Genomic DNA, 25,940 nt, shown 5'->3' on the forward strand with positions numbered 1-25,940 from the left:
GAGCGAGCGTTCTTAGCTGCTGAGCCATCTCTCCAGCCTCCATTCTGTATGTTCTCAGAGAGCTCTGTTCATTTACTTGTCCTGTACATATTAAATTTTGTTTTTATACAAAATTTAAGCTATGATGGGTTTCATTTTGAAAGAATTATTTACACTAGGAACCCCCTGAAGGAGATGTCTTTATACCTACAGGGTAACATTTAGAGAAAAGAGAACAGGATTTGATATTTAACTGTTCAGATATCACTATATATGACTTTTCTAAGTAATTATATTAAGATGTATCTGCAGATGATGGATTAGTGGGAAAATATATCTCTGGTTTATAGGAAGCTATAATTGCATGGTGCTTGAGAAGAAGTGCTGGTTTTAACACACAGTATCATCTTTCTTCTGGGTAGCTAAATGAGACTTTGTTTTTCTTTGTAGTACTCCAGTTTCTATCTATCTAACCTAAATAATGGGCTGGAAAGAATTATTACTATGAGTTTAGTGAAGTTTGCTTGTCCTGCTTATAGGCTGCATTTAAAAACCTGGTTTTGGCACATGTAGAAAATTGCTCTTTACAGGGGAGGAGATGGTTTCCTTAGCTCTCACACTGTTTACTCGTCTGCACTCTTGAGGGTGTTTTGTTGATGAATGGGCAGTTCCCCTTTTCGGGAAGTTCCTGCTAGAGGAGAGGAAACCACACACACAATAGTAGTCCAGGTGTACCCTGGCCCCGGGTAGAGATTAGGAGCCTAACCATGGAGGGTGGACAGCACTGATGCCTAAGTGTGCCGTGTCGACCGCAGACAGTAAGTTGCCTGTGCTAACTTGGTCATCTTTTTTTTAACTGCTGCTTTGTTATCATCTCTGTTGTTTGATTCTTTGAATTGGTTTCTGATTATAGTTATTTTCTTCTTTGGTTCCTTTCATCTTTTTGCCTTTGTTTTTAGATTTTTATGAGTAAAACTTAAAAATCTGCTTTTGCTTAAAATAATAATTTAAGGCAATGACATCCCCTGCATTAATTTTTAACATATGTTGTTTGGATTTTTTCATTATTATTTTTTATTATTTTAATTTTTTCAAATTCCATTTTTTGTTAGAATGTATTAAACATTTGGAGCTTTTGAATTTTTTTCTAAATGTTATGTACTGACTTTTAATTTATTTCAGTTGCATTTACCACATTCCAGAGACTTTAATTCTCTTAAATTTACTTTATTTTTTCAATATTTAGTCCTTATTGGTGAAATGTCTACATGTACCTGAAAATAGTACATAAAATTGTGAGTGTGTTGTTCAAAAAAAAAAATCAGTCAGTTGTAAAGGGGTGGATACTGTAGCCAGACCTCTTAAGTTGTATCTGATTTTGTTCCCGAGGCATCTGTCCTTCTGTCACTTGCTGAGAAGAAGGTCTTGAAATTCTCCGATTACAGGCCAGCAAGATGCCTCAGCAAGCTGAAGTTCCTGTGTGCAAAGGCCGGCATCCCTGAGCTCGGTCCCTTGTCTCATACAGGTGCAGGAGAGATCCAGCTCCTGAAAGCTGTTCTCTGATCTCTGCACGTGTGCACTTTGGCAGGCAAGCACCTGCCTTACTCGCGAGTACACACCCACACCCACCCATCCTCACACACATACGAGGGACAGGTGGAGAGCAGGGGCACTATCAAGAAAAGAAAATATTCCGTTATAATGGTATACTTCTCTTTCTTCGTTTATTTAGTTTACTTTTTGTTGTATTTTAAAGCTCTGTCATACAGGCTATGTTGACAGGAGGCCTTGAATGGTAGCTATGTGAATGCAAGATGTGACTTCATTGTGGAAAACTACTAAAGGCGCGAATGAGCGTTGGTGAGGAGCATGCTATTGTGAGGCAGACTGAGGACACGGTCAGACCTGTTGTCGAAGTGCTTCAGAGTCAGGTTGCTAGTGATATGGAATGTAACGAACATGATATTGGTCTGACACACAGCAGACAGAATTAGTAGGAGCAGGTGTTTTGGCATCTGTTTGTAACGTCAGCATTCAAGAGAATGAGGCAGGAAGATAGCCATAAGTCCAAGGCCAGAGATACAGGGAAAAGGTAAGGATAGAAGTGACTTTGAGTGATAGAGGTGAGAGGTTTTTTTGGCCCATATTTATTGATTTATTCTACATTTTTGAGACAGAGTTACTTGCAGCCTAGGCTAGCCTCGGATTCTTCAGATGCCTGAGGCTGACCCTGAACTCCTAAGAAGGCTGCAGTTCCAAGCATGCACCACCACACTCTTTTATGCTGTGCTGAGGATAGAACCTGGGATCTCCTGCTTGTCTGCTAGACTTGACTAGCTGAGCGACATTCTCAGTCCACATGGATATTGCCTGGATTGCCACATTGCTGGAAGAGGATTAGAATTACTCAAATAATTTCATAGTTATATATATATATCAGTAGAGCACTTGCCCAATGTGTATGAGTCATGGGTCTGATCCCAGTGTAGAAGAGTGAAAAAAAATACCTTTTATATGTGGTCTCAGCTGAGACTTCACTTTTATTTACTAACTTTGCTTAGTCACCCAATCTAAAGTTAAAGGAGAGTAGAGGCGTTGCCTCTCTTGTCCTCTGCTGTAGTCCCAGCATTTGATACAGTGCCTACACATACTGAGTTCTTGGATATTTGATCACTAAAATACTGTTACCCAAAGAAAGGATGCATGCTTAGTAAGTTAAATATATATTGTCTTTAAACTACCTCAGTAATGTCTGTCACATATTTTCTTTATGTGACAGGACAGGCCCCTTGTTATTCCTCTTCCCGCTCCCAGGGACTGTGCATGCTGCTGTGTAGAACAGACAGTTAAGTGTGACCATACGGTAGCACACCTTGTTACATGGCTGCAACTTTTCATTCCATAAAGAATGGAGTTAATTGCAAAATCCTCTAAGTATATATGATAACCACACCTCTGTGTCAAAAGGTAATTTGTAATTTAGGTATATGAAAATGAAATAGAAATACCTAGATAGAAATAATTTATGCTTTAACGAGTATTTGCTATCTTAAGTACCAAGAGGAGCTTTGCATGCCAGACTGCTTTTGTCAATTAACAATATGATAGAGTAGATATAAGCTGCATAAAGAAAAAATCAACAATGTAAACACATCTTATAAATATATACTAATTTTAACCATTAGATTTAATCTTGGTTTTGTTCTAGTATTTAATAAAATTACTTCTAAACTGTAATGAGGTTTAAGATACCTGAACAGTGTTTTGGGTGCTTTTGTTTGAGATGGGGTCTCATTATGTACCCTTGTAGCCTGGAAGTTACTGTGTATACCAAGGTGACCTCAAACTCATAGAGATCCTCCTGCCTCTGTCTCCTGAGTGCTGGTATTAAAAATGTGCACCACCTTGGCCGGTCTTGTGTTAAGTTCCTAACATGATTTGGGTGGTCCCCGCCAGCTGTTTTCTAATTTGGTAGAACTGTTCTTTAGCAGAGAGCTAAGTCCTTGCAGTTTAGGTGTTAGGTTTAGTTTTCAGTTATTTGAATATGGGCTCCTAATACTCAGGTGTTTTCTCTTACATTTCTGGAAAAGGGAGAAGGAGAAGGGAGGAGAGAGAGATTACATTGTCTGAAGCTTTCTCTACGTTGTGGGGACTCAACCGGCAGCTTTACAAACTTACTTAGTTTTTCTTTCTCTCCATGTTCTCAGATTTAAAATATCCATAAAATATCCATAAAAAAGCTTATGGCTTCGTGGGAAAGACATCAGTAAACACAGTCACACAACAAATATGTACATTTAAAATGTGATTTTAAAACAAAAGGAGCATTCACAGCAGAGGGCATACTGGAATGAAGGCCTTGCAGTGAGGGAGAAAGACTGGAGGGGACCAGGAGTGAGTTTGGGGTTTTATAGTGAGACAAGGACCACATGGAAGAGAATGAGCAGCAGTGGGTGTCAGGTCATACATGTGCACATTTGTGGTTTCGTTTTTGATAAACTAAATGGTTTGTTTGAATGTATGTAGTATGAGAGTGGAAGCTAATTCAAGGATAATACCATGTACATTTTTGGTTACAGCAATTACAGGATTCTTTATGAGAAAGGATGAAGGGAGAAAGATCATATGAAAAGGAGAATGAAAAAATTTAATAAAAAGTTAGTTTAAAATTAAGTTTTAAACTTAAGAAAAAAAAAAAACAGAAGGGATAGCAAGGTGGCCTTGCAGGTGAAAGTGCAGGCCTCCAAGCCTAACAACTTGAGTTTGATCCCTGGGGTCCACATGGTAAGAGAGAAACTCTATATGTGAGCTATGCATGCATGCATGGTCACACACACACCATGTAAAACAATTAAGGCAGAGGAACCCAGATATGGGACTTAGAGAGCATAAAAATAGTAGGAGTAGTCTTTTAAGACTCATCTCTAGGATGAACGTGCTTATAGTATACCCAGAGTTAGTAATGCTAGAATTTACTACTCTGGGGCTTTCTCATTATCTTTTATACTATATACTAGTATATAGTATATACTAATACTCATTAATCTTTTAGCCTTAGTAGTTTATATGCAGACTGTTGAATATACAATTTTTACTCTAAATTTATAATCTGTCTTCTTAAAGAGGAAATGAGAAATGAAATTCAAGATTTTAAGAAATGGATTGGCTTCTTTGTATATATTTTAAAACTTAGAATTTAAGCATCAGTATCTCCCTTGAAGCATAGTAAGAGTGAAAACAAGACATGAAGGCATGTAAGCCTTCTGGAACAGAAAATATTATGGGCATAAAGGGATAAACAAGTTAGGTGAAAACGGTAGGAGGGGCTGGGGGAGAGAGCGTAGTGGGTAAGAGTGCTTAAGCATGTGACAATCTGATTTTGAGTCCCTAGCACCCATGTTGAAAGAAAAAGAAAAGAAAGCCAACCGGGCATGGCTGCCAGTCTCTACACTGGTGGACCAGAGATAGGCGTATCCTAAGATCACCGGCTAGACTAGGAAACGTGGTGAGCTTCTGGCTTGGTAAAGGGCCTTTCTCAAGGCAGTAAAACAGGAAGCACCTGCCGTCCTCTCTCGCCTCCCCTGTGTGCAGGTACTTCTGCACTCAGTCACATAAGACCAGACACAGATGCAGACAACACATAGCCTGCATATACACAGGTCTTGATGGAAAGTACATTGGTTTACATCATTTATTGAAAGGTGGGTTAATCAGAAGGGTTAAACTTAGTTGGTTAAGGTCTACTTACTAATCACTTTCACAGTGTTCATCATGTGCCACACACTGTCTTAAGTCATTTAAAAGTATTAAGTGTTTCCTCTCCTAACACTTCTTGGCTAAGTATTTTATCGAAGATTAAAAGTCCAAGTCCAGAAAGCATATAGTAGAGTTGGACTCCAGAACTGATACTTTTAACCCTATCCCTGTCCTCCCCCCATTGTAAGAAAGGAGTTTGGATGCTCGTAGGCAGATGTTAATAGCTGAGCTTCTGTTCATTTGTATTAATCACTGTGAGGTTTTATTGTAATAATATTCTAGAATTTACTAATCCATTCTACTGTTGGTAGACAGCTTACCATTATAAAAATTACTGCAATGAACGTTCTACACTTTCTGTATTTTTTCATGTGCCAGAGACTTGCTGCTGCTCACTGTAGGAGTTATACCACTTACTGAGCATGCTTAGAGCAAGACTTCTAATACAATTGTTTTTTTTTTTCCTTCTAAATGTTCTCTAGAGTTACTCAGATTTTTAAAAGATACCTGAAAATTTGTATGGAGCAATAAGTTTTTGGGGTTTGGGTTTTTTTTTTTGAAAGGTGCAACAAGATTTTCATAAATGAGTTTTGTAATCATAAAATCCAATGATCCTTAAAAGAAAAAATAAAAAGGAAAAAAATTTTAATATTACAATTCTGTAATAAAAATTAAAGAACTTTTTTTAATTTAAAGATTTATTTATTATGTATATAATATTCAGCCTGCATGCCAGAAGAGGGTACCATATCTCATTATAGATGGTTGTGAGCCACCATGTGGTTGCTGAGAATTGAACTCAGGACCTTTGGAAGAGCAGCCAGTGCTCTTAACCTCTGAGCCATCTCTCAAGCCCAAGAACTTTGCTTTTAAAATCTTTGTTTTCACAGTCTTTTCTCTATAGAGGTACTTATAAGGCAAGTGAATGCATACTATAGCAAAACCAAAACCACTTAGTTCTGATTATAAATTTAATATTAATATAAATGGTTTTATTTCCATTTTTATTTATATCATTTTCAACTTAAATTTAGGAAACACAACACATCTGTCATTATTAATAGAAAAAGGTAGTAGCATCATTTCTCATGAAGAATTTTATAGTCTCTTCCAAGAAAAATTGTTTTTCATGTGTCTTTTCCAAAATGTATTTGGTATAAATTAATAAGTATGGTATGGAATCATAACTTTATGTTACTGAAAACTGTTACAGTTGCCACAAGGTGTTCATGACGGTGCACTACTGGGTGGCAGTATAGTTCATCTAATCAATTAATTTGAACACACTGGGAGTTTGTATTTACTTTAACTGTTTCTAGCTTGTGCTAGTTTTCTGTTGCTGTAATAAAATACTATGACAAAAAGCAACTTTAGAAGACAAAGAGTTTATTTTGGCTTCTGGTCCGGAGTGGTAGAGTCCAGAGTCTGCCATAGCTGGGAAGGCATGGGAACCAGTAGAGGAAATATGGCAGCAGAAGCAGGAAGCTGACCCATCACATTGTGTTCAACACACAGGAAGCAGAAAAAAAGATCAAGAAGTGGCCTAAGGCTATACACCCAGTGATATACTTTGTGTAGCAAGGTTCTGCCTGCCTAATTTTCATAACCTTCCCCAAACATCAGGGACCGGGGGTAAATCACAACCCTGTGGGAAGCATCTCTTACTCAAACCACCGTGGACCCATATCAGAAAGTATGGCCCAACGAAAGCAGAAATCATCTTATAATGAAAACAACCCTGAATCTGTACCAATTTATTAAAACAATGTAGAAATGCTCATATTTTAAATGTTATTGATAACAAATGACTTCTATAATGCTCAATAGTTGATATACCTGGATAAGACATTAATCCACTGGGCCGCAGTTTCTTTTGGTAGCCATCTCATAAATCAGCTGTTCCTGGTGGAAAAGAATCGTTTTTGCTGTGCTCTCTAAAAGTCATAATTCATAGTGCTATGCTTATGTACAGAGAAGCACTGCTTTGATCTGTGCCTCTTTCCAGTCAAATTATTGCATAGGCTTTGCTGCGTGTCACAGCTGCTTAAAATTTTCATTTACCCAATAATTTCACTTCCTGGATGGTTTTGTTTGTTTGTTTGGTTGGTTGTTGGTTTTTCAAGACAGGGCTTATCTGTGTGCAGCCTTGGCTGTTCTGGAACTCACTCTGTAGACCAGGGTGTCACCAAACTCAGAGATCTACTTGCCTCTGCCTTCCAAGTGCTGGGATTAAAGGTGTGCACCACCACCTTGCTTACTGGGTGTTTTAAAGAATGTCAGAATGGTGTATTTTAAAATGATCAAAACTAATTTGTTTAAAGACATATGAAATAAAATGTTGACTGTTCTAAAATAAAATAACAGTAATATTTTAAAGAATAAAGTTAGAAATAGCATTCAACATTCAATACTAAATCTGGGTAAACATGATAGTTTGAATAGGCATTGAGTATTGGTCCCTTTCCAAATCACACTTAAGACATCAGCAGAAATAAAATCAGTAAGGAGTTTTTAAAGTCACAAATTAGAGAAAGAGGAAAGTGGGAGCAATCATCACAAAAATATTAAAGTAGGAAACAGCCTAAGTACTGATAACAATCATATAAAACCTAAGAAAGACCAGTTTTAGGTAGAAAAAGCTAAGAACCAGTTAAAACTATACTGGTTATTCTTCAGAGGGCTCGGTGTAAGAATTTTGTTACTCTGAGGGCTGGGGTGGTGCCTAAGTGGTTAAGAGGACTGTCTAATCTTCCAAAGGGTCAAACTTCAAATCCTAGCACCCACATAGTAGCTGGCAACCATCTGTAGCTCCAGCCCTTGGGGATCTGATGTCTTCTTGTGGCCTCTGTGGGCACTGCATGTAAATGATGCAAATACAAAAAAAAAAAAAAAAGATGCAAATACTTGCAGGCTAAATACCCATTCACATAAAATAAAAATGAAAGAAAGAATGAATGAATTTTGTTACTCTGACAGTGAAGGCAAAAGAAAAGAGAATAATGGCCTATTTAAACTACTTTAAGGTAGCAGTTGATGGCCAGGCCTCCTTCACTCTTTGCCACTGTGGTAATACCCTTTTCTCTCTTTAGTCCTGGTTCCCTAAACTGTTTCTGCATTAAAGCTCTGAGGGGAAAGGTATCCTAGCAGTCAGAAGCCAAGGAATACCACAAAGTCACACTTTGCAACCAACCTCACACCAGAGGTTGGGAGGGAAGAACCCAGGAGGGTGGCTGCCTCTGCTCAGGCAAGAAGCAGCAGAGAACTGAGCAGAAGACAGAGTTTATATGTTTCTTGGGGGCAGAACTTTCCAGGGTAGAGATTTGCAAGGTGGTGTGTTTTTGGCCTTCCTGCTTGGAAGGAAAGGTATGCTGGGACTCGTGAGCCCAGGAACCATACAACTCTGAGAGGAGAAGTTATCCCCAATGAAAGTGTTACAGCTCTGAGGAAAGGTATCCTAGGACTCAGAAGGCAGGAACCAGACAGCTCTGGGGTGGGACAGTGTCCCAAGGGAAGGGTATCCTGGGACACAGGAGCCCAGGAACCACACAGCTCTGAGAGGACACCTCCTCGGCAGAGGTGTTGCAGCTCCCGGGGGAGGGTATCCTAGCTGCGCTGAGGAGTTCAGGAGCCTCAGCCCTGCTCCTTCCTCAATGTCTTCAATTCTTTTCTTCTTTTCTTCTTTGCTTCATCCAATGAATCATACTAGGCAGTAAATCTCTTAAGAGAGATTTATTGGAGAAATGAATCTAAGAGTGCTGCCTCTATTCCTGGGAGAAGGCAGCAGGAAAACAGGCAGACACAGCCTTTATATAGGATTTCTTAGGGGGCGGAGCTTTCTAGGCAGAGATTTCCATAGTGATGATTGGGGGGACTTCAAGTCCTGAGTTTGGGGAGTTCAGGGATTGGTGGTTCTTCTGTTCAGGGATTGGTGGGGTTTTGTCCAGACTTTTACCTCAAGTTAGCATAATCTGAGATGGGTCCTATTGAGGGGCTGGAGATGACCTTAGTTACAGTTACAGAGGTCTAGGGGAGGGGCCAGGCTGCTGGAGCTTCCTTAGGCAGGGTCTGGCCACTTGGCTGCCTTTTAGGAATTTGAAGAGTTTACTAAGTTCAGCAGTGGCCAGAGGTACATTCTTATATTTGAATTCAAGGAGGTGTAGCTTTAATACCTCATTAAGCAAGTATTGGTTTTTTAAAATATTTATTTATTATTCATATAGTATTCTGTCTGCATGTGTGCCTGTATGCCAGAAGAGGACACCTTACCTCATTATAGATGGCTGTGAGCCACCATGTGGTTGCTGGGAATTGAACTCAGGACCATTGGAAGAACAATCAGTGCTCTTACCCTCTGAGCCATCTCTCCAGCCCCAACAAGTATTGTTTTAAAACCCTGTCTTTCATAAGCTGAATCCAGTGACCAGAAGACCCAGATAAATTCCGAGCTCTGGCCATCAAACAGCCATAGCGAGCAGCTTTAGCAGTGGCTGCTCACGACAGCAGAGAAAGCAAAAGCAAAGCCAATGAACACAGAACTCAGAAAGCTCACATAGTTAGAGAAGACCAGTCAGAAACAAAACATGCCATGGCCACCATCATTCACCCATTCAACTGAGCCTGGCTGATTTCCATCTCAGCTCCCACATTTACAACAAAAATTACAGATACACCAGAAAACAGAGACTGATCTACACACAGAAAACAGGTGGGGAAAAAACATTCCGAACAACAAGAACCAAACCTCCTCTTTTGCTCTGGATGGGAATGAAAGGGTTTTGTAATTGGATGTGAGGGAATATGCTCAGCTCTAGAGAGGGTTGGATGTCCCATACCCAGGGATCCACCTGGGAAGCTGGTAAGGGAAAAGGTGTGTCAACTGTGTGGTTTGGAGGAGAAGGGGCGGGCAGGGGATGGCTGTTGATCCTCCAGGGTCAGGAGGATGGGGGGGGGGGGGGGGGGAAGCAAAAGAAATAGAGGCTCCTGTTTTAGCTAGAAGGTAGCAGAAGGAGAGGACAGGTTGATAGCACAGCTGAGTTTGGGTCGCTGAGGCTGGTAAGGCTGTCCCTCTACTCTGACAATAGAGGAATGAGCAGGAGAGGACTGAACAATGATCCTGGTGTCCAGAAGGAAAGAGATGGGTCGCCCTGATACTGTGAGGACTACCCAAGGCTCCCTGCTGGAGATGGGATGGTTGGGTCAAGGCTGGCCCCGACCCCTTCAGTCGTCCACGGCAGGACCTGGGAGATCAGCTGGAGGGTAACTGGGACTTGATGTTCTCACGCCACAAGGCACAGGAGAGTGATGAGTGACCCAGTGTCCCTTTTGGTGGCACCGTGGGTATAGTCAGAACAGTTGGCAAGGGTTTAGGCAGACCAGGGCCCACTGACCCTCCTGACCACAGTTGAAACAAGGACCTGGAGGCTCTCGGCCTTAGGAGCCTGGGCAGCTGCTGTGGCCAGCTGAAAGCCGAAACTAGAGTCCGGTGGTTTTGGTTTTGGACTCTTTCATCTCTCCCACGGTACATGTTGAAGGCCACGGCTAAGACTTCTGCCTGTGGAGTCAGAGATTCTTCTTTTAGATGGTTAGGTTTGGCCTCAGTGTCAAGGAAACCCCGGGGGGAAGGTCATAAGGAGCCGTTTCCATCTGGGGGTCTCAGGATCCAGACTGTACGCTGCGAGGCAGTCTAGGAACTGAGATGGGTTTTCATGCTTGTTCTAGGCGACCTCTTGGATTTTTTTCACAATTTACCTCTTTAAGGACAGCCTTCCAGAGACTGGGCAGAGGACAAGTTATAAATTTTTCCCTACTGTAATTTCATCCAGGGTCCTGGTCAGGGACTGTCTCAGCCCCAGCTAAGTGGATCGTGTTAGTTTGGTCTGAACTCCACCCTCAACTCTGTCTGCCCTCCCTCTCCTACCTTGTTCCTTCTCTTCAACCACTACTCCTGCCTGTTCTACTTCCCCTTCCGGGTGAGATGTAAGCGTCCTCCCTTGGATGCTCCTTGTTACTTTTCTTCCTTGGGTCTGTGTACTGAAGTATGTTTCTCCCACAGTATATGGCTAAAATTCACTTATGAGTAAATACGTGCCGTGTGTCTCTCTGGGTCAGGGTTACCTCCTTCAGCATGATCTTTTGTTACGGGTTTTAACTTAACCTATTTGTTACACATTTTACAGGGTGGTGTTGCTTTTGTTTTTTGTTTTTGTTTTTGTTTTGTGGTTTTTGAAAACAGGGTTTCTCTGTGTAGCCTTGGTTGTCCTGGACTCACTTTGTAGACCAAGCTGGCCTCTGCCTCCCAAGTGCTGGAATTACAGGTGTGCACAGCATAGCAGGAGTTTAGAGAGTGTACCCAGACCCAAAGGAGGGTACGATGAGCAGCAGTAGGCCCTGGCGGGAGCAGTTGTCCCTTTACTTTGTTTTGCCCTCCTTTCTCTGTCACACAGTCAGGTGACACAGAGATGTTGGAGGAAACCTTTACATGAGCGTGTTGGGGTCTAAAGGAGGGGGAGCCATACCCCAACTCCAGAACCAGCTGTGAATTGAAGTGGGACAGCACAAAACAACAGTCTAATGGCACTCGTACCTAAGGGACATCTGAATCCGTGTAAAACTGCATCCAGTAAGTTGAGAACAAAGAAGGCTAGAGATAGGAAACTTTGAGCTCTGGATATAGACACAGGGCACTGCAGGAGGGAGCTGGGCAGTGCACCAGCAGAGAAGAGTGTGTGCCCGTGCAGCTCTCCTACGCCTTTGCTTTCCCTGCTCCTCCAGGTCGGGCTCCCAGCTCCCACTTTACAACAAACTATAGACCCACCAACAATAACTTAAAAGACAGCACATTTACATGGTGGAGGGTGGGGGCGGGGAGACAAACAAGAGAAAAGAGAAATAGGCGTTGGGGGGATCGCTTTCCATTTTCCTAATCTCTAGCAGTATTTGTAAAGATCCTAGATAATATTAGGATCTAGGGTGCCATTAAGTGGTCATTTGGATTGATTATCTAAGGGCTATTGAGGCCACTTTTGATTGCGAAAGTGAATACATTTCGGGCCCTCCAGGGTGAGTGTCAGATGTAGAGGCTGGAGGTTTTCTAAAAGACATTCCAAGGCAAATGAGAGGGTGTGGAGGAAGTTGCCATTCCCGTGGATGAGAGAGGGTAAGAAAAATGTCACTGCAACCTGTAGTTGTGGGTGTTCCCAGGACTCAGGGAAGACCTGAGGAGGACACAAGGCATTCAGTGGATCATCACTGCGCTCAGCAGGGGTCAGGGGCTTAGCCTTAAGGACAGACTCAGGGCCTGGTACCAGGGCTTTTCTGGAGGCCAGAAGATGAGAATGAAAGCCAAGCTCCGGGAGGAGGGTGTTCCATCCACAGGAAAGGGTTGGAGAGCAGAGTCACAAGAGCCGTGAGGGCCTAGAGGAGCTGTGGGTGTAGAGTGAGCTCCACAGTGAAGCTGGAGAAGAGGGCAGGAGACATCACACTAGCCTGCTTGGGCCTGAGGAAACTGCAGGATTGCACGCCAGGGTCAGGGGATAGGGTCAGATGAAGGGGCCTTAAAAGAGTGTGTCCAGGGGTACCAGAGGGGTGCCAGGCACTCAACAGTCACTTCCTTGGACTCAGGGAAGCAGTTACACCAACCAAAGGAGAAACTTAGCTAATGCTCCTGATAGATGGTGTGCTGAGCTGTTGGTGAGCTGGAAGGTGAGTCTGTTGTGGATTGACCAGAGATGAGGGCTAGGGTCCCAATGCAGCTTAGACCCTGAGGTGGAGCACGGACACCAGGAGAACCTAGCCAAGTCACAGCATCAATCTAAGTATTATAGCTAGGAGACAAATGGTAATCTGGCAGTCGGGAGCCAAGGAATACCATAGTCACACTAGACAGCAAACCTCATATGAGGCTGGCTGGTGAGAAGTAGCAGAGCACTGAGTGGAAGGCAGGGTTTCTTTGGGGGCAGAGCTTTCCAGGGTGGCCTGGGATTGGAGAGATTATGTGGCCTGATATGGCAGCAAGCTCAGGAACTGGTAGGATTCTGTGGCTTAATCTTAAAACTCAGGGATTGGTGGCATTCAGTGCTCAGGGATTAATGGGATTCTATGGCAAGCTCGGGGATTGGTGGGATTCTGTTTCTTGTCCCTGATCTTAGGTCAGGTTAGGGTCAAGGTGTTTTTCCTTTGTCTTTTACCCTTTACAGCACATGACCCAGCAGCCTCTTCTAACCTCTACAGGCACAAGGCAACAGGTGTTGCACATATGTATATGTAGGCAAAACGCTGACACACATAAAATAAATAAATCTTTTTTTAGAAGATTAAATAAAGGATGAAATCCTGGTTGAATGTTTGATACTACAGGATGCAAAGCATCTTTGGCGTTTTTCAGAATTGATCAATATTTTGATTTTTTTAAGTTGTCAGTGCTGAGAAAGCTGCTTCATATAAATATGTAGTACAAAATGGCAAAAGCATATTTAGGACCATTTCAGAAATTACTGGAAATTCTAACCCAATCACAAGCCAAAATTCATTTACTTATCTTTAAAAAAAATTGAAAGTGCTGGAAAAAGGAGTCAACAGTCAAGAACATTTGCTGCTCTTCCAGAAAACTCAAGTTTGGTTCTCAAGACCCATAGCAAGCACCTTACAAATGCCTATAATTTCAGTTGCTGGGGATCTAACACTGTCTACTGGCCTAGAGTGGGGACACACAGACACACAGACACATACACACACACAAACACACACACAGAGAGAGAGAGAGAGAGAGAGAGAGAGAGAGAGAGAATAAAAATAAATCTTAAAAAAAATCAAGCCAGCCACATAAACAGCCATTTTCAAATAATTTTTTCTAGTAATATAATAATACAAATATAATACTAATTTGAGACTTAAATGTTGAAGAATGACATTTGGAAAAAGGCTGTCTTTGTTTTTCATAATTAAACGACCATATTCTCTAAGAACAAAAAGGTTTGTGTGTGCAGTCAAACACCATGATTCACAGACTCCAATGTCTGAAATCTGAGCTGAGGTGTTTCAGACATCATCATTAGCATTTTGTGGTGTGCAGGTACATGTGGTGCAGCATGTGCATATTGTGTGTTCAGAACCAAAGCCACAATGACGTCACGAGGTGCGACATGAGTAAGCACTGCCAGAAACATTTTAGACACATTATACATTTAACTTCAAATTAGTTTTTTAATTTGAGTGTACAGAAATCTTTTACTGTTATCAAATTTTCTGTAGCTTTCACATTCAGTTGTATGAATGTGGAGTTGCTTGTGTAGATAATTCTGTCAACCAATTTCAAGTTCCCATTAGCTCTGATGTGCATTCAGTAATGACTAAAGCCTATGAGACACGGCTTTCTGTCTTGACTCTAGCTTCCCAGCACTTAAGGGAAGCCTTGACAAAGTTCCTACAGAGAAAACCTTCTGAGTATGGGTTTCACCCAGCGTGGCTCCCTTCCTTGAACAACAGTCAGATCTACAATTTGAGTCTACTTTGATCACTTTCCAGTATCTTCAAATAGTTACTTTTATATTTTGTTTGCAGTTTATAATTCTTATCTATGAGCAGATTAATAAATACAGTACAAGAGAACCCGTTGTTGTGGGAACCAGAGCTCAACTCACTTTAAATATAAAGGTCTGTAAGCTTTTCCAACAGAAAATTTGAAAATAAAATGTTATAATAATTTCAATACATGGGAAGCATATTATATAAACTGAAAGAATGAAATAATTTGAAACATGAAAATCCTAACTTACAGGTAATAAGAAGGATAAGCATGCAAATGTTGCCAGAGATGATTTTTTAAAGGCTTCTCAGTGAGTCTCTTAGAAGTTGAACAGAATGTAATTATGCATTACCTTAGTGGCAAGCTGTCTCAGAGAAGACCAGCAGGAAGGTCTTTGCCTGCAAATTCAGATCTTCATCCACTGTGTTTTGGAAATATTTTTTCATTTGATTTGAAAATTTGCATTTCTTTTATTTCCTACTATTTCTGGCCTTTATTATTTCTTGAAGAATAAAATGGCAATCTAACCTCTCGTTTGCTTTTTTCTTCTCACTTTAGTTGTGTGTGTAATTGGCCTTAAATGAGGTGAGAGCAAACCGACGAGCGCCACCTCTGGACAGCACTGCATCACTCCACTCCCCCAGAGCTGCCCTCTGCAGCACTTGGTTTGACCATATCCGCTTTGAGGACTCATTATGAACAGAGAAGTCTCCCAGGTAGGGAAGAGTTGAAGGACTTTGTCACTGTCAAAGTGTGGAGGGAAAACCATTGCCTGTTGAGTTTTGTTTTGTGTGTGTGTGTGTGTGTGTGTGTGTGTGTGTGTGTGTGTGTGTGTGTGTGTATGAGCTTGGTCTGGGAAGCTTGAAGGTTATTGTAAAGTAAATGCTAATATTCCTAAGTGGAAGTGTTGGCAGATAGGCAGTGTGTTTAGAGTAAACGATGAGTTTAGGAGATAAAGGTAAGACCGTCAATTGAACAAACAAGTCTAAGATCTCTTATACACAAGTGACACAGCTGACGTAGTTACAGCAGTGTATTGTACTTAGAACTTGAGTAGATGATAACTGCTCTTGCAGCAGTGAAAAATGTTTGTGTGAGATTATGGGGGTTAATTTGCTTCACAGTAATAACAAGCTTACTATTTATTTGCGTCTGATGACATCGTGCCTTACTTAGATGGGCACAATAAATAATTAAACATAGTAAAATTTAGTATAAAAATAAGTAAAAGTCCTGAATGAGACATGTTTCCATTGGAGATACAAGGAGACCAGGAAGTACGTGAGAAGATGCTCAGAGTCACTAGCAATTAAGGAAACATATATCAACGCCATAAAGAAATAGCATTTTATAGCACCTGAGTGGGATTTTACAGAGGGCAGCTGCCTTTGACAAGGATATAGAGTTGTAATCCTCATGTATTGTCACCTTAAAAATGTATTGTCCCAATGGGATGTCCTCCCCCTCTGTCCCACTTTCCTGATAAGTGAAGACTTTCATGGGCTAGTGTCCAAGTATAAGTGAGTATATACCATTTGACTCTTTCTGCTTCTGGGTTAACTCACTCATTATGATCATTTCTAGCTCAATCCATTTGTCCACAAATTTCGGGAATTCCTTGTTTTTAATAGCTGAGTAGTATTCCATAGTGTATATGTACCACAGTTTCTTTATCCATTCTTCTATTGAGGGACACTTAGGCTGTTTCCATGTTCTGGCTGCTATGAACACGGTTGAGCTTATGTCCTTGTTGTGTGCTAGAGCATCTTCTGGGTATATTCCAAGGAGTGGAATAGCTGGATCTTGAGGAAGCCTTATTCCCAGTTTTCTGAGATAGCTCCAGATAGATTTCCAAAGTGGTTGTACTAGTTTGCATTCCTACCAGCAATGAAGGAGTGTTCCTCTTTCTCCACATCCTCACCAGCATGTGGTGTCACTTGAATTTTTGATCTTAGCCATTCTGATGGGTGTAAGATAGAATCTCAAAGTTTTTTTGATTTGCATTTTCTTGATAACTAAGGACGTTGAACATTTCTTTAAGTGTTTCTCAACCATTCGATATTCCTCTGTTGAGAGTTCTCTGTTTAGTTCTGAGCCCCATTTAGAATGGGGGAAATAGAAGGATCCAAAGGGTCCTAGAAACCTACAAAAAGAACATTATGACGGGCAGATCTGGGCCCAGGGGTCCTGCTCAAACTATGGTACATGCCAAGGACAATACATGCAGTAAACTTCAAACCCCTACCCAGATCTAGCCAATGGACAGGACATTCTTCACAGTTGAGTGGAGAGTGGGGACTGACTTTCACACGAACTCTGGTACCCCATATTTAACCATGTCCCCTTGATGGGGAGGCCTGGCGGCACTCAGAGGAAGGATAGCAGGCTACCAAGAAGAGACTTGGTACCCTATGAGCATATAAAGGGTAAGGAGGTCCCCCTCAGTCACAGTCATAGGGGAGGGGAGTAGGGGGAAAGCGGGAGGGAGGGAGGAATGGGAAGATACAAGGGATGGAATAACAATTGAGGTGTACTATAAATAAATTAATAAAATATATATATAAATAAAATAAAATGTATTGTCATCCAGAAAATCAGAGTTAATTACTATATAACATGACAATTCTAGTCCCAGTTCTACACTCAAGATGATTAAATCTTACACACACACAAACACTTATGTGATAGGTTCACAACAATATTACTGATAATGCTGAGAAATAGAAATAACTTCAACGTTCACCAGCTGATGAATGGTTAAATAAACTAAAGAGAGTATCTCCAAGCAAGGGCAGTTCCCTCAGCCATGAAAGGTCAGCGAATATCCTAAGTCCTCATCCTTTGTTGCCACCTGAGGAATGTTTCAGTGTTTGTGGAGAATGCAGGTGTCCGGAACTCTAGTCTGAGAAACACTTCTGTGCAGCAGTTAGCCTGCTGGGGAGCATTCTGTCATCATGACTGCTCTTTATGGGAGGGCCAGTTTAGGGGTCTGTGGTTCCTGGGGTGTCACCTTCATCTTACATCTTTTTTTCTGTGCCACTTGTTTGCTGGGCGAAGGACACTCTTAGGGTTGTTTGTTAGCTAATTGGTGCTGATTTTTTAAAATTATGCAGTTGTATGCTCAATCTGGGAGACAAGTGACAAATTCCTTTTGTAGAGAAATTAACTGAATTTAAGAGTACTGTCCTATTTTCTGTTGCTTCACCTGTTAGTTAGTCTGGCACATTTGACCAGACATAGATGTAGTTTCTGGTCACTGGAATTCCTCTGTGGAAATTGCATGAGATTGGATATAATTTAGCAACTTTTTAAATCAACAGAGTGCTTTTACTTAGACACGTTCAGTCTGCTTAAAAAGTGATATGCAAACTGGCTTTGTTAATTGCCCTGACTTATATCCCTAACAACCAAACATAAAGTCATTTCACAGGTGACGGCACTGATAGCTTGTCCCCACTGAAGGCCTTGTGTTACAGTGTGTGTTGTGTTTTGTAAGGATAAGACTCTTAATACAGGAGTGTACCACCAACGGATTAGTTGGGGGCTCTCCTATGGCTCTTTGAACACTGCCTCTTATTTTTGTAGGGTGCCTGTTTGGCGACTGCTGCTTTGTCTGCTGTCTCCACTCCAGAATTTCAGAAAAATCCAGCAGATACTTAACTTGGGAATCTTGTCTTAAGGCTCATCTTAATAAAAACATGTAAATGTACTTACATTTGTTGATGTGTGAAAATGAGGCAGCATCTTCTGTGATCCTGCGCTAACCTTACTTCTGCTTGTTTGAATTTCCATGGTTAAAAAAAAAAAGATTATTGTTTTATTAATAACAGCTGTCTTAGCTGGTATTCTCCTATTTAAGTCCTAGCCGGGCCCAGCCCTGCTGAGCTTCTAATAGCAGATGAGCCGGGGCATGTTTAGGGTGTGAAATGGCTGTCCACATAACTGATAGTCTTACTGTGCGGTCACTTACAGCAGGTATGTTAACAAGAGCATTGTCAGACCTTTTCTCTGCTTGCCAGGGTTTGCCGCCTGTTGCCTCTCTGACTTCATATTCCACTCTTCCATCCCTGCCCAAGCCATGCTTATTACTGTTTCTTAGAAGAAAAGAAAAAGCCAGTGTTCTGCTTTCATCTGCTCCTGTTGTCACAGTCCTGCGTCCCTCACTTCCGCCAACTCACCTTTCCCACTGCATCCCACTGTCCCTTCACACCCACGCAGTTAAAGTCTACTTTCCCCTGATTTTTCTCCAGAGCACTTACTAGCTTGTTGTTATTGTTGTTGTTTGGTTTTTGTTGTTGTTTTGGTTGGTTTTTAGTTTTTGGTTTTTTGAGAGTTTCTCTGTGTAGCCCTGGCTCTCCTGGACTTGCTTTGTAGAACAGGGTGGCCTCAAACTCACAGAGATCCCCCTGCCTCTGCCTCCCGAGTGCTGGGATTACAGGCATGTGCCACCACACCTGGCTCTTATTAGCTTCTTAAACGTACCATGTAAATTACTTTAAATTTTTATCATTTTCATCCCTCAAAATAAAAAGAAATCATGAGAATAATGATTTTATAAATTGATTCACAGTGGGTATCCAGGGCTTAGAAGAGAAGTTATTATAAGCATAGAGCTCAGTGGACACTAGACACTCATTTACATTGGACAACTCCTTACACTAAGGTCAGTGTCTTAAAATTTTGTCTAATTTTGTCTAAAGTTACCTTTGCTGGACATATAGCATGCAGCCAAGAATTTTATTTTGATTTTTATTGAATATAAAACTGAACTTCCTATCTGTAATACACTTTTACATATGCATAATTTGTTTCTATATAGATTACATAGACATCCCAGCACTTAGATAGAGGCAGAGATAGGTCAATCTCTGTGACTACAAGACCAATCTGAGATGGTATCTAAAACAACAGCAAGAAAACACAAGTTGTGTGTGTGTGTGTGTGTGTGTGTGTGTGTGTGTGTGTGTGTGTAGCACTTGATTGGGCATGCGTTTAGTTGTTCCCTCAGCAAGCTCTGTAGTGCACTGGCACACTAGGTGAACTGAACCTGTAACCTGTGGAGGAGGAGATCTGAGTAATGAGAAGTTACAGTGGCGTTTCAGCCGGGCTCCGGCTTGCCTTTAGTAGGGAAGATGGGGGCTCTTTGCAGTCATTTAAGGAGGACAAGGCTGGAAAAGGCCATTTGGAAAACTATTTCTGTAGTACACTAGATAGTGACCTGAGCTCCACATGATGACAAAGGAAGGGGGCGGCTAGATTTAGGAAACGAAAACAGATCCTGGTGTGTTCTTGCTTGTAGGATATAAGACAAGAGACTAAAATGGCTCAAAGCACAAAAACACACAAACAAGCAAAAAACATACGGAGCAAATACGTTTAAAGAGACATTATGGACTTAGACCACGGACAGGCAGGTCATAGTTAAACTGTAAATTAAGTGAGGTTTTTCCTCCCCCTTTCTTTTTTTGATCATGTTTCCTACAGTAAGGGGGAATCCAATGGACTTTTATGAAAAACAAAATAAAACAGTGGTATCTTGGAAATGACATCAGGGCAAGTGGTTTTGCTAGCTGAGTGTGGTGGTGCACTGTACACCTTTCGTCCCAGGACTTGGGGAGGCAGAGGCAAGCAGATGGCTGTGAGGTCAAGGCCAGCCTGGTGTACAAAGTGAGTCAAGGACAGCTAGGGCTACACAGAGAAACCTTGTCTCAAAAAAAAAAAAAGAGTGTCTTTGCTGCTGTTTATATGACATATTAAAAATGAGGGTGAATAGAACTGAAAAGCAAGAAAAAAAATCTTTCATTAATCTAGAATCCTTGAGATTTTTGGTTCCAAGCTAGGATCATAATTATATCTGAGACTGAAGAAGGAGACAGTATAAAATCTCTTAAGAAAGAATTGGCAGAAAATGTATAGCAGTTACAAATGATGAATAAACAAGAAAAAAAGAATTAAAAAGCAATTGCATGATTGCATGAGGTAGTGGGTAGGAAGACTGGGACTTTGAGGCCAGCCAGGGCTGCAGTCTTAATCCCAGGCCAGCCCAAGATGCAGAACAACCCTGTCCAAAGAACAGACTATTTGGAGTGTTGGATAGTTTGAAAACTATACTTCTAATAGGGAGAAATTGGAAACATTCTCTCTTGTCTGCATGAAGTAATCTCCTGATTAAAACTGCAGGGATTGTTTATATAGTGAGAAGAGGGCAATGCTCTTTGGCCTGTGGAAGATCTATAAAGAGTGAGCTGTAGAAGTCGGAGAGGATTACAGCTGTGCGAGGTTGCCACGGATTTCCACAGTTGTCTCAGTGTTCCCAACCCGACTGCTGACGTACAGCGCTATGTTGTTTAGTAACTTAGACTTAAGGAAGAGCTCCAGATTTTCTCATTTCATGAGTTTCCTCTCCCCTTTTGAGGGTAAAATGGAGTTAAAGATAAGGGTAGCATTTGGCACTATTGAAATCCAAAAGGCAGTGATGACTCTACGGTCAAGGATAGGGTTCTGAGTTTCCTCAGGGCTCTGCCTCTGCAAAGCAGTGATTGATGCGGACAGATCAGTAACTGGCACATGTGAAGACCTGGCTGACATGCTAGGGGAATGACTCTGTGTTCTCTGGCATCCATACTAAGATCCTAACATAGACTAAACATTTGATCTTGGTCTCTCATGATATAAACATGAGGTTGGGAATATGGAATTCAGAGTGGAAAAGTACAATTTAAAAATCCAAATTGAGCTTATCACTTTAACTTTGATCATGTGTACATTGTTCGTTTCACTTTAACTTTAATCATATATATATTGTTCATTTTCTATCAGTATAAAATCTCCAGATTCATGAATAAAGTTGTTTAAAGCCTTTTTGCAAAGTAGGTCTAAGTAGTAATTTTGAATCTGAGTAATACTAATAACAAATATTTTTCAGAGCCCAGTTTTTAGATTTACACATGAAAGTGATTTTTTCACTTGGTAAAATGTATTTCTACTTAATTATTCTTAAAAAAATCTTTATCCTGATTGATTATGGCAATTTCACAAGGGATTGTTAATTTTATTTCACTGACTTAGAAAATAAGTATAGCAACAAGTAGCTGGTGTCCTGTGGTTCTGTGGAAGCTGGTGTTTCCATGATGGCTGTTGTCACTTAGTCACTGTCTAGAGACATTTGTGTGTGTGTGTGTATGTGTGTGTGTGTGGTTGTTTTGGTTTGGTTTTTTGTTGTTGTTTTTTGTTTTTTGTTTTTTATGCTTACAAATAATAAGGGAGCTTCCCCTACCCTTATTTAGTTTGAAATGTCATGAGAGATTTATTTTTTTTTTACCCTCTCTGTTTAGGTGTGAAGTTTATCAACATGAGTGGCCTTGGGGACAGTTCATCAGACCCTGCAAACCCAGACTCACATAAGAGAAAAGGATCGCCATGTGACACACTGGCATCAAGGTAGGGATGCGTTTGTCTCTGGCAGAGCTTCTTGTTGTTACTTCTCCAGCACTTTGGAGCTTTGTTTCATCTGTTCCACGTTGAGTGGCCACCTGCCTTTTGCTTATTTAGCACATCCTGCCGTTCCATGGAGGGCATGTACTTCTCCTTCCTTCCCACTTGCATCCTCTTTATTTCCACAGTTAATCTGTAACTGTGTTGCAGGTGCTGTGTTAGCCATTACTTCCTTAAAGGGAGGCTTCTCCTCCTCCCACAGCTATTAGCTCAAGTCTCCCCTCCTCATGTATCCGTCCTGTACATCCCTATGGCTTTGACCGTGCCCTAGCTGCAGGCTGTTGCTAGCATATGTGCTCTTTGCCTAAGTTCTTAGCGTCTTTGCTAGACTGCAGGCTGCTGTAAGGTAAGGCACTTCCCTGTTCCTGCTCGCCACCGTGTCCCTAGTTCACAGTGCAGTATGTGGCTCTTAGCTAGTAAGGACAGTAAATCTCGTCAAATGAATAAATGAATGTATTGAAGATCTTTAAATGCTATAGTAGGAGCTAAGAAGTACGTTATTATAATATATTAAAAATTATTTATGGCATTAGCTATTTGCTGTGCTTTTTAAATAACTATATTAAACAAGCGAAAGAAATTTTGTACTAAGGTAACCCTAACAAGTGCCAGATAAAGGAGGAACCTCACTCAGAATAAAAGCATTTTCTCAGCTAACAAGAGGAAAATGCAGATTTTATTATGTTTGGCTTCTAGGAACCAGATTGAGTTTTGTTTGTTTTGTTGTTGTTCTGGTTTTTTTTTTTCCCAGTTTCTGCACTAGTGACATCCTTTGCTGTGAAGGCTGTGTGTGTGTTGAAGGATGGTTAGCAGCATTACTGCATGTACACCTAAATGCCAGTAGTGTCCTAGTTGTAATAACAAAAATGGTCTGTAAACGTTCCCAGATGTTCCCCCAGGGGCAAGGAAAGCAAAATCACCCCAGCTGATGACACTGATCTCAGAGAAAAGCTGCAGCAGCATTTCAGCTGTTAATTGCCTGCTTTTCTCCCTCAGGGAGGGAAAGGAGAGGGCTTAAAGAATGCTATGGGCTTAGTTGCCTGCTTTTTGATCACTTCCCCCTGACTGGACTGCCTTGCCAGGCCACGGGTAGAGGATAACTCAGTCCTGATGGGACTTGATAAGCTGGGGTGGGTAGGTAAGGGGGCTCCTGTTTTCTGAAGAAAAGGGAGGGGGAATGGGAGAGGGAAGTGGGTAGGAGGAAAGGAGGGATGGGTGCTACAACTGGAATATAAAGTGAATAAATAAATACAGTTTTAAAAAAGCCAGTTGTAGTGGCGCACGCCTTTAATCCCAGCACTCGGGAGGCAGAGGCAGGCAGATCGCTGAGTTCGAGGACAGCCTGGTCTACAAAGTGAGTGTAGGACAGTCAAGGCTACACGGAGAAACCAAAAACAAACAAACAAACAAAAAATGCCTATGTCTAGAGGCTGGAAAACGAAGTGACCATTCCTTACAGAGCAGTCACCTAAGTGCTCAAGCACATGTGTCCACATGCTAGGATAAAGGTTCATGCCATGGTGTGAACCAGATGTGTGTTGTCAAAGTTAGTGCATTGTTTATTTCCATATATAAAGTCAGTCTTTCTTAAGGGAAAACTTAGGAATAAACAAGATCATTGTCTTTTATGTTTAACTTCTCATTTGAGGCAATTTTGAATATATAAGAACAGAGACTAAAAAGCTACATGTAATAACCATATAACATTGGTAATATGCTGCCATATTAATATCTTATTACACTTGCCTTTCTCCTTTTTCTGTAATTTCTTTGTTGTTGTTTTGGGCAGGGTTTCATTCTGTAGTTCATACTAGCCTTGACCTTGGGTCAGTCCTGCTTCAGCTTCAGGGGGGCTGGGGTTCTAGGCATGGACCATCACGCCCATATTGTATTTTTGAATTGATAGTTACTAATGTATATGAGTGCTAACAGTTGTGGACATCAATAACATATCTGCCTATTGTGCTCAACAATCTCCTTGCCTTTGTTTTTGTTCTGTATGTGTGCATGTATCTGTTCATGATAACATCGTTACAGATAACAAAAATTCTATGTACTCTTTTTTCTCCTCTTTGGATGTTTTGAGATAATTATCTTGATGTTTGCTTGAAAGATATTTGAAAGCACTGACCCCTTCAGGTTTATATGTACGGGCTTCAGTTTTAATAAAGCAATATCTTTGATATGGAAAGTCAGAAATGTATTGCTTTGAAACTGTTTGTGTATTAATGCAACCTTGCAATGCTTCCTCTGGTCCTATTATTATATGCTGTCTCCCCAAACAGACTGTGAGCTCATTAGTCATAAAGAGCATCTGTTAGGCCTCACAAGATGTTGCCAGCCCTGTGGCAGAGCCAAATAGTACTGTCTAAAGAGCCCAAGACAGAACGGCTTCTCAGTTACAGTTCCTTGTGGTGAGGTAGCTCGAGCTCTCCAATCCCTCATTTGTCCTAAGAAAATGAAGAGTAAGATGCTAGTTTTAAATGGAGGTTGGCTATGCGTTATCCTTCTTGAGCATTTCCAGCCTAGCTCAACAAGTGCTTATTAGGTGCTGACTGCTGAGCCGCCACCATCTGCGTGCTGTTGGAAGGATCTAAGTGAAGTGAGAGGCTGGCCTTCTGTCTTTAAGGAACTTGCAGATCTGGCCATGCCAATGATTCTTCTTACATCCTCTTGGGCTCCGCATTTTTGAAAAAAAATAAATCATTGTAATTAAAGTCATAGTAGATGGCATTTATTGAGCCAATAGGACATTCCAAGAACTTTGCAGTGCGTGTCACACATCATATCTTTTTTAATCCTCACAAACCCTGGGAGGTAACTAATGTCGTTATCCCAGTGGCTCAGATGAAGAGAGTGAAGCCTAGAGGCTAAACTGCTGTTCACTTCTCTGGAGGTGATAGCTAGCCAGTGAGTGGAAGCGCGAGCCCATGCCCCTGAGCAGCGCTCACACTGCGCAGGACCCTGCCCCCCCCCTCCTGTCCATGTGCCTCTGTGGCCGGCCATACGCAGCGGTTACCCACAGTGTAGAGCCTCATACTTCCACTCTCGCTTTATACATATAACTACTTCCTAGGGTTTGTGAGGATTAAAAAAGATGAGGCATATAATATGCTTTGTATGTAAGATCTCCCTACATCTAACTTTGTGCCATACTCTTTCTGGGCTTACCCACCATTTCTGTGAGTTTCTATAGATTTTGGTTTTGTGGTAACATATTACAATGGCCTGTTTCCTTTTATTTCCTTTCAGGTTACATCTAACTTACTTCAGAGTGTTAGGAAATATCACATAATTATCTGTCATATGTTAAATTTAGGAATGTTTATTGAGTTTGCTAGTACATTAATTAAGAAAGAATACAACATGATCCCTCTATAGCCATAGGATCAAAAGTATTCTGGAAAAAATGACATCTGTATCAAACATTCATTGACTTTTTTGCATAGTGTTATTGCCTAAATATAGTATGACAACTACTTGTACAGCATTTGCATTACATTAGGTATTACAAGTAATGTGGAGCTGGCTTTAAGCACGGGGAAGAACTTCCACAGGGTATGCAACTATACCATTTCATATAAAGGACTTGCAAGTGCTCAGATTTTGATGTCCACGGGGCTCCTGGAACTGGTACTGCACCATAGAATATTGTGAGCCCAACTGTACTCATGAGAATTTAGCTCAG

General features: G+C 41.2%; 1 protein-coding gene across 7 annotated transcripts in view; it reads left to right on the forward strand.

The window, feature by feature from the left end:
• The window catches only part of NCOA1 (nuclear receptor coactivator 1), a 220,557-nt gene that overhangs the window by 111,283 nt on the left and 83,334 nt on the right, over positions 1-25,940 (forward strand). For all 7 annotated transcript variants that reach the window (XM_084793407.1, XM_084793411.1, XM_084793409.1 and 4 more), the window contains 2 exons: positions 15,317-15,474; positions 22,093-22,198. In XM_084793407.1, the coding sequence (XP_084649533.1) occupies positions 22,110-22,198 (89 nt within the window). In that variant the 5' untranslated portion in view covers positions 15,317-15,474; positions 22,093-22,109. The remainder of the gene's footprint in view (positions 1-15,316; positions 15,475-22,092; positions 22,199-25,940) is intronic.

Source organism: Acomys minous (genome assembly GCF_964271855.1).
Source record: "Acomys minous genome assembly, chromosome: 8".
NCBI classification, from domain to species: domain Eukaryota; kingdom Metazoa; phylum Chordata; class Mammalia; order Rodentia; family Muridae; genus Acomys; species Acomys minous.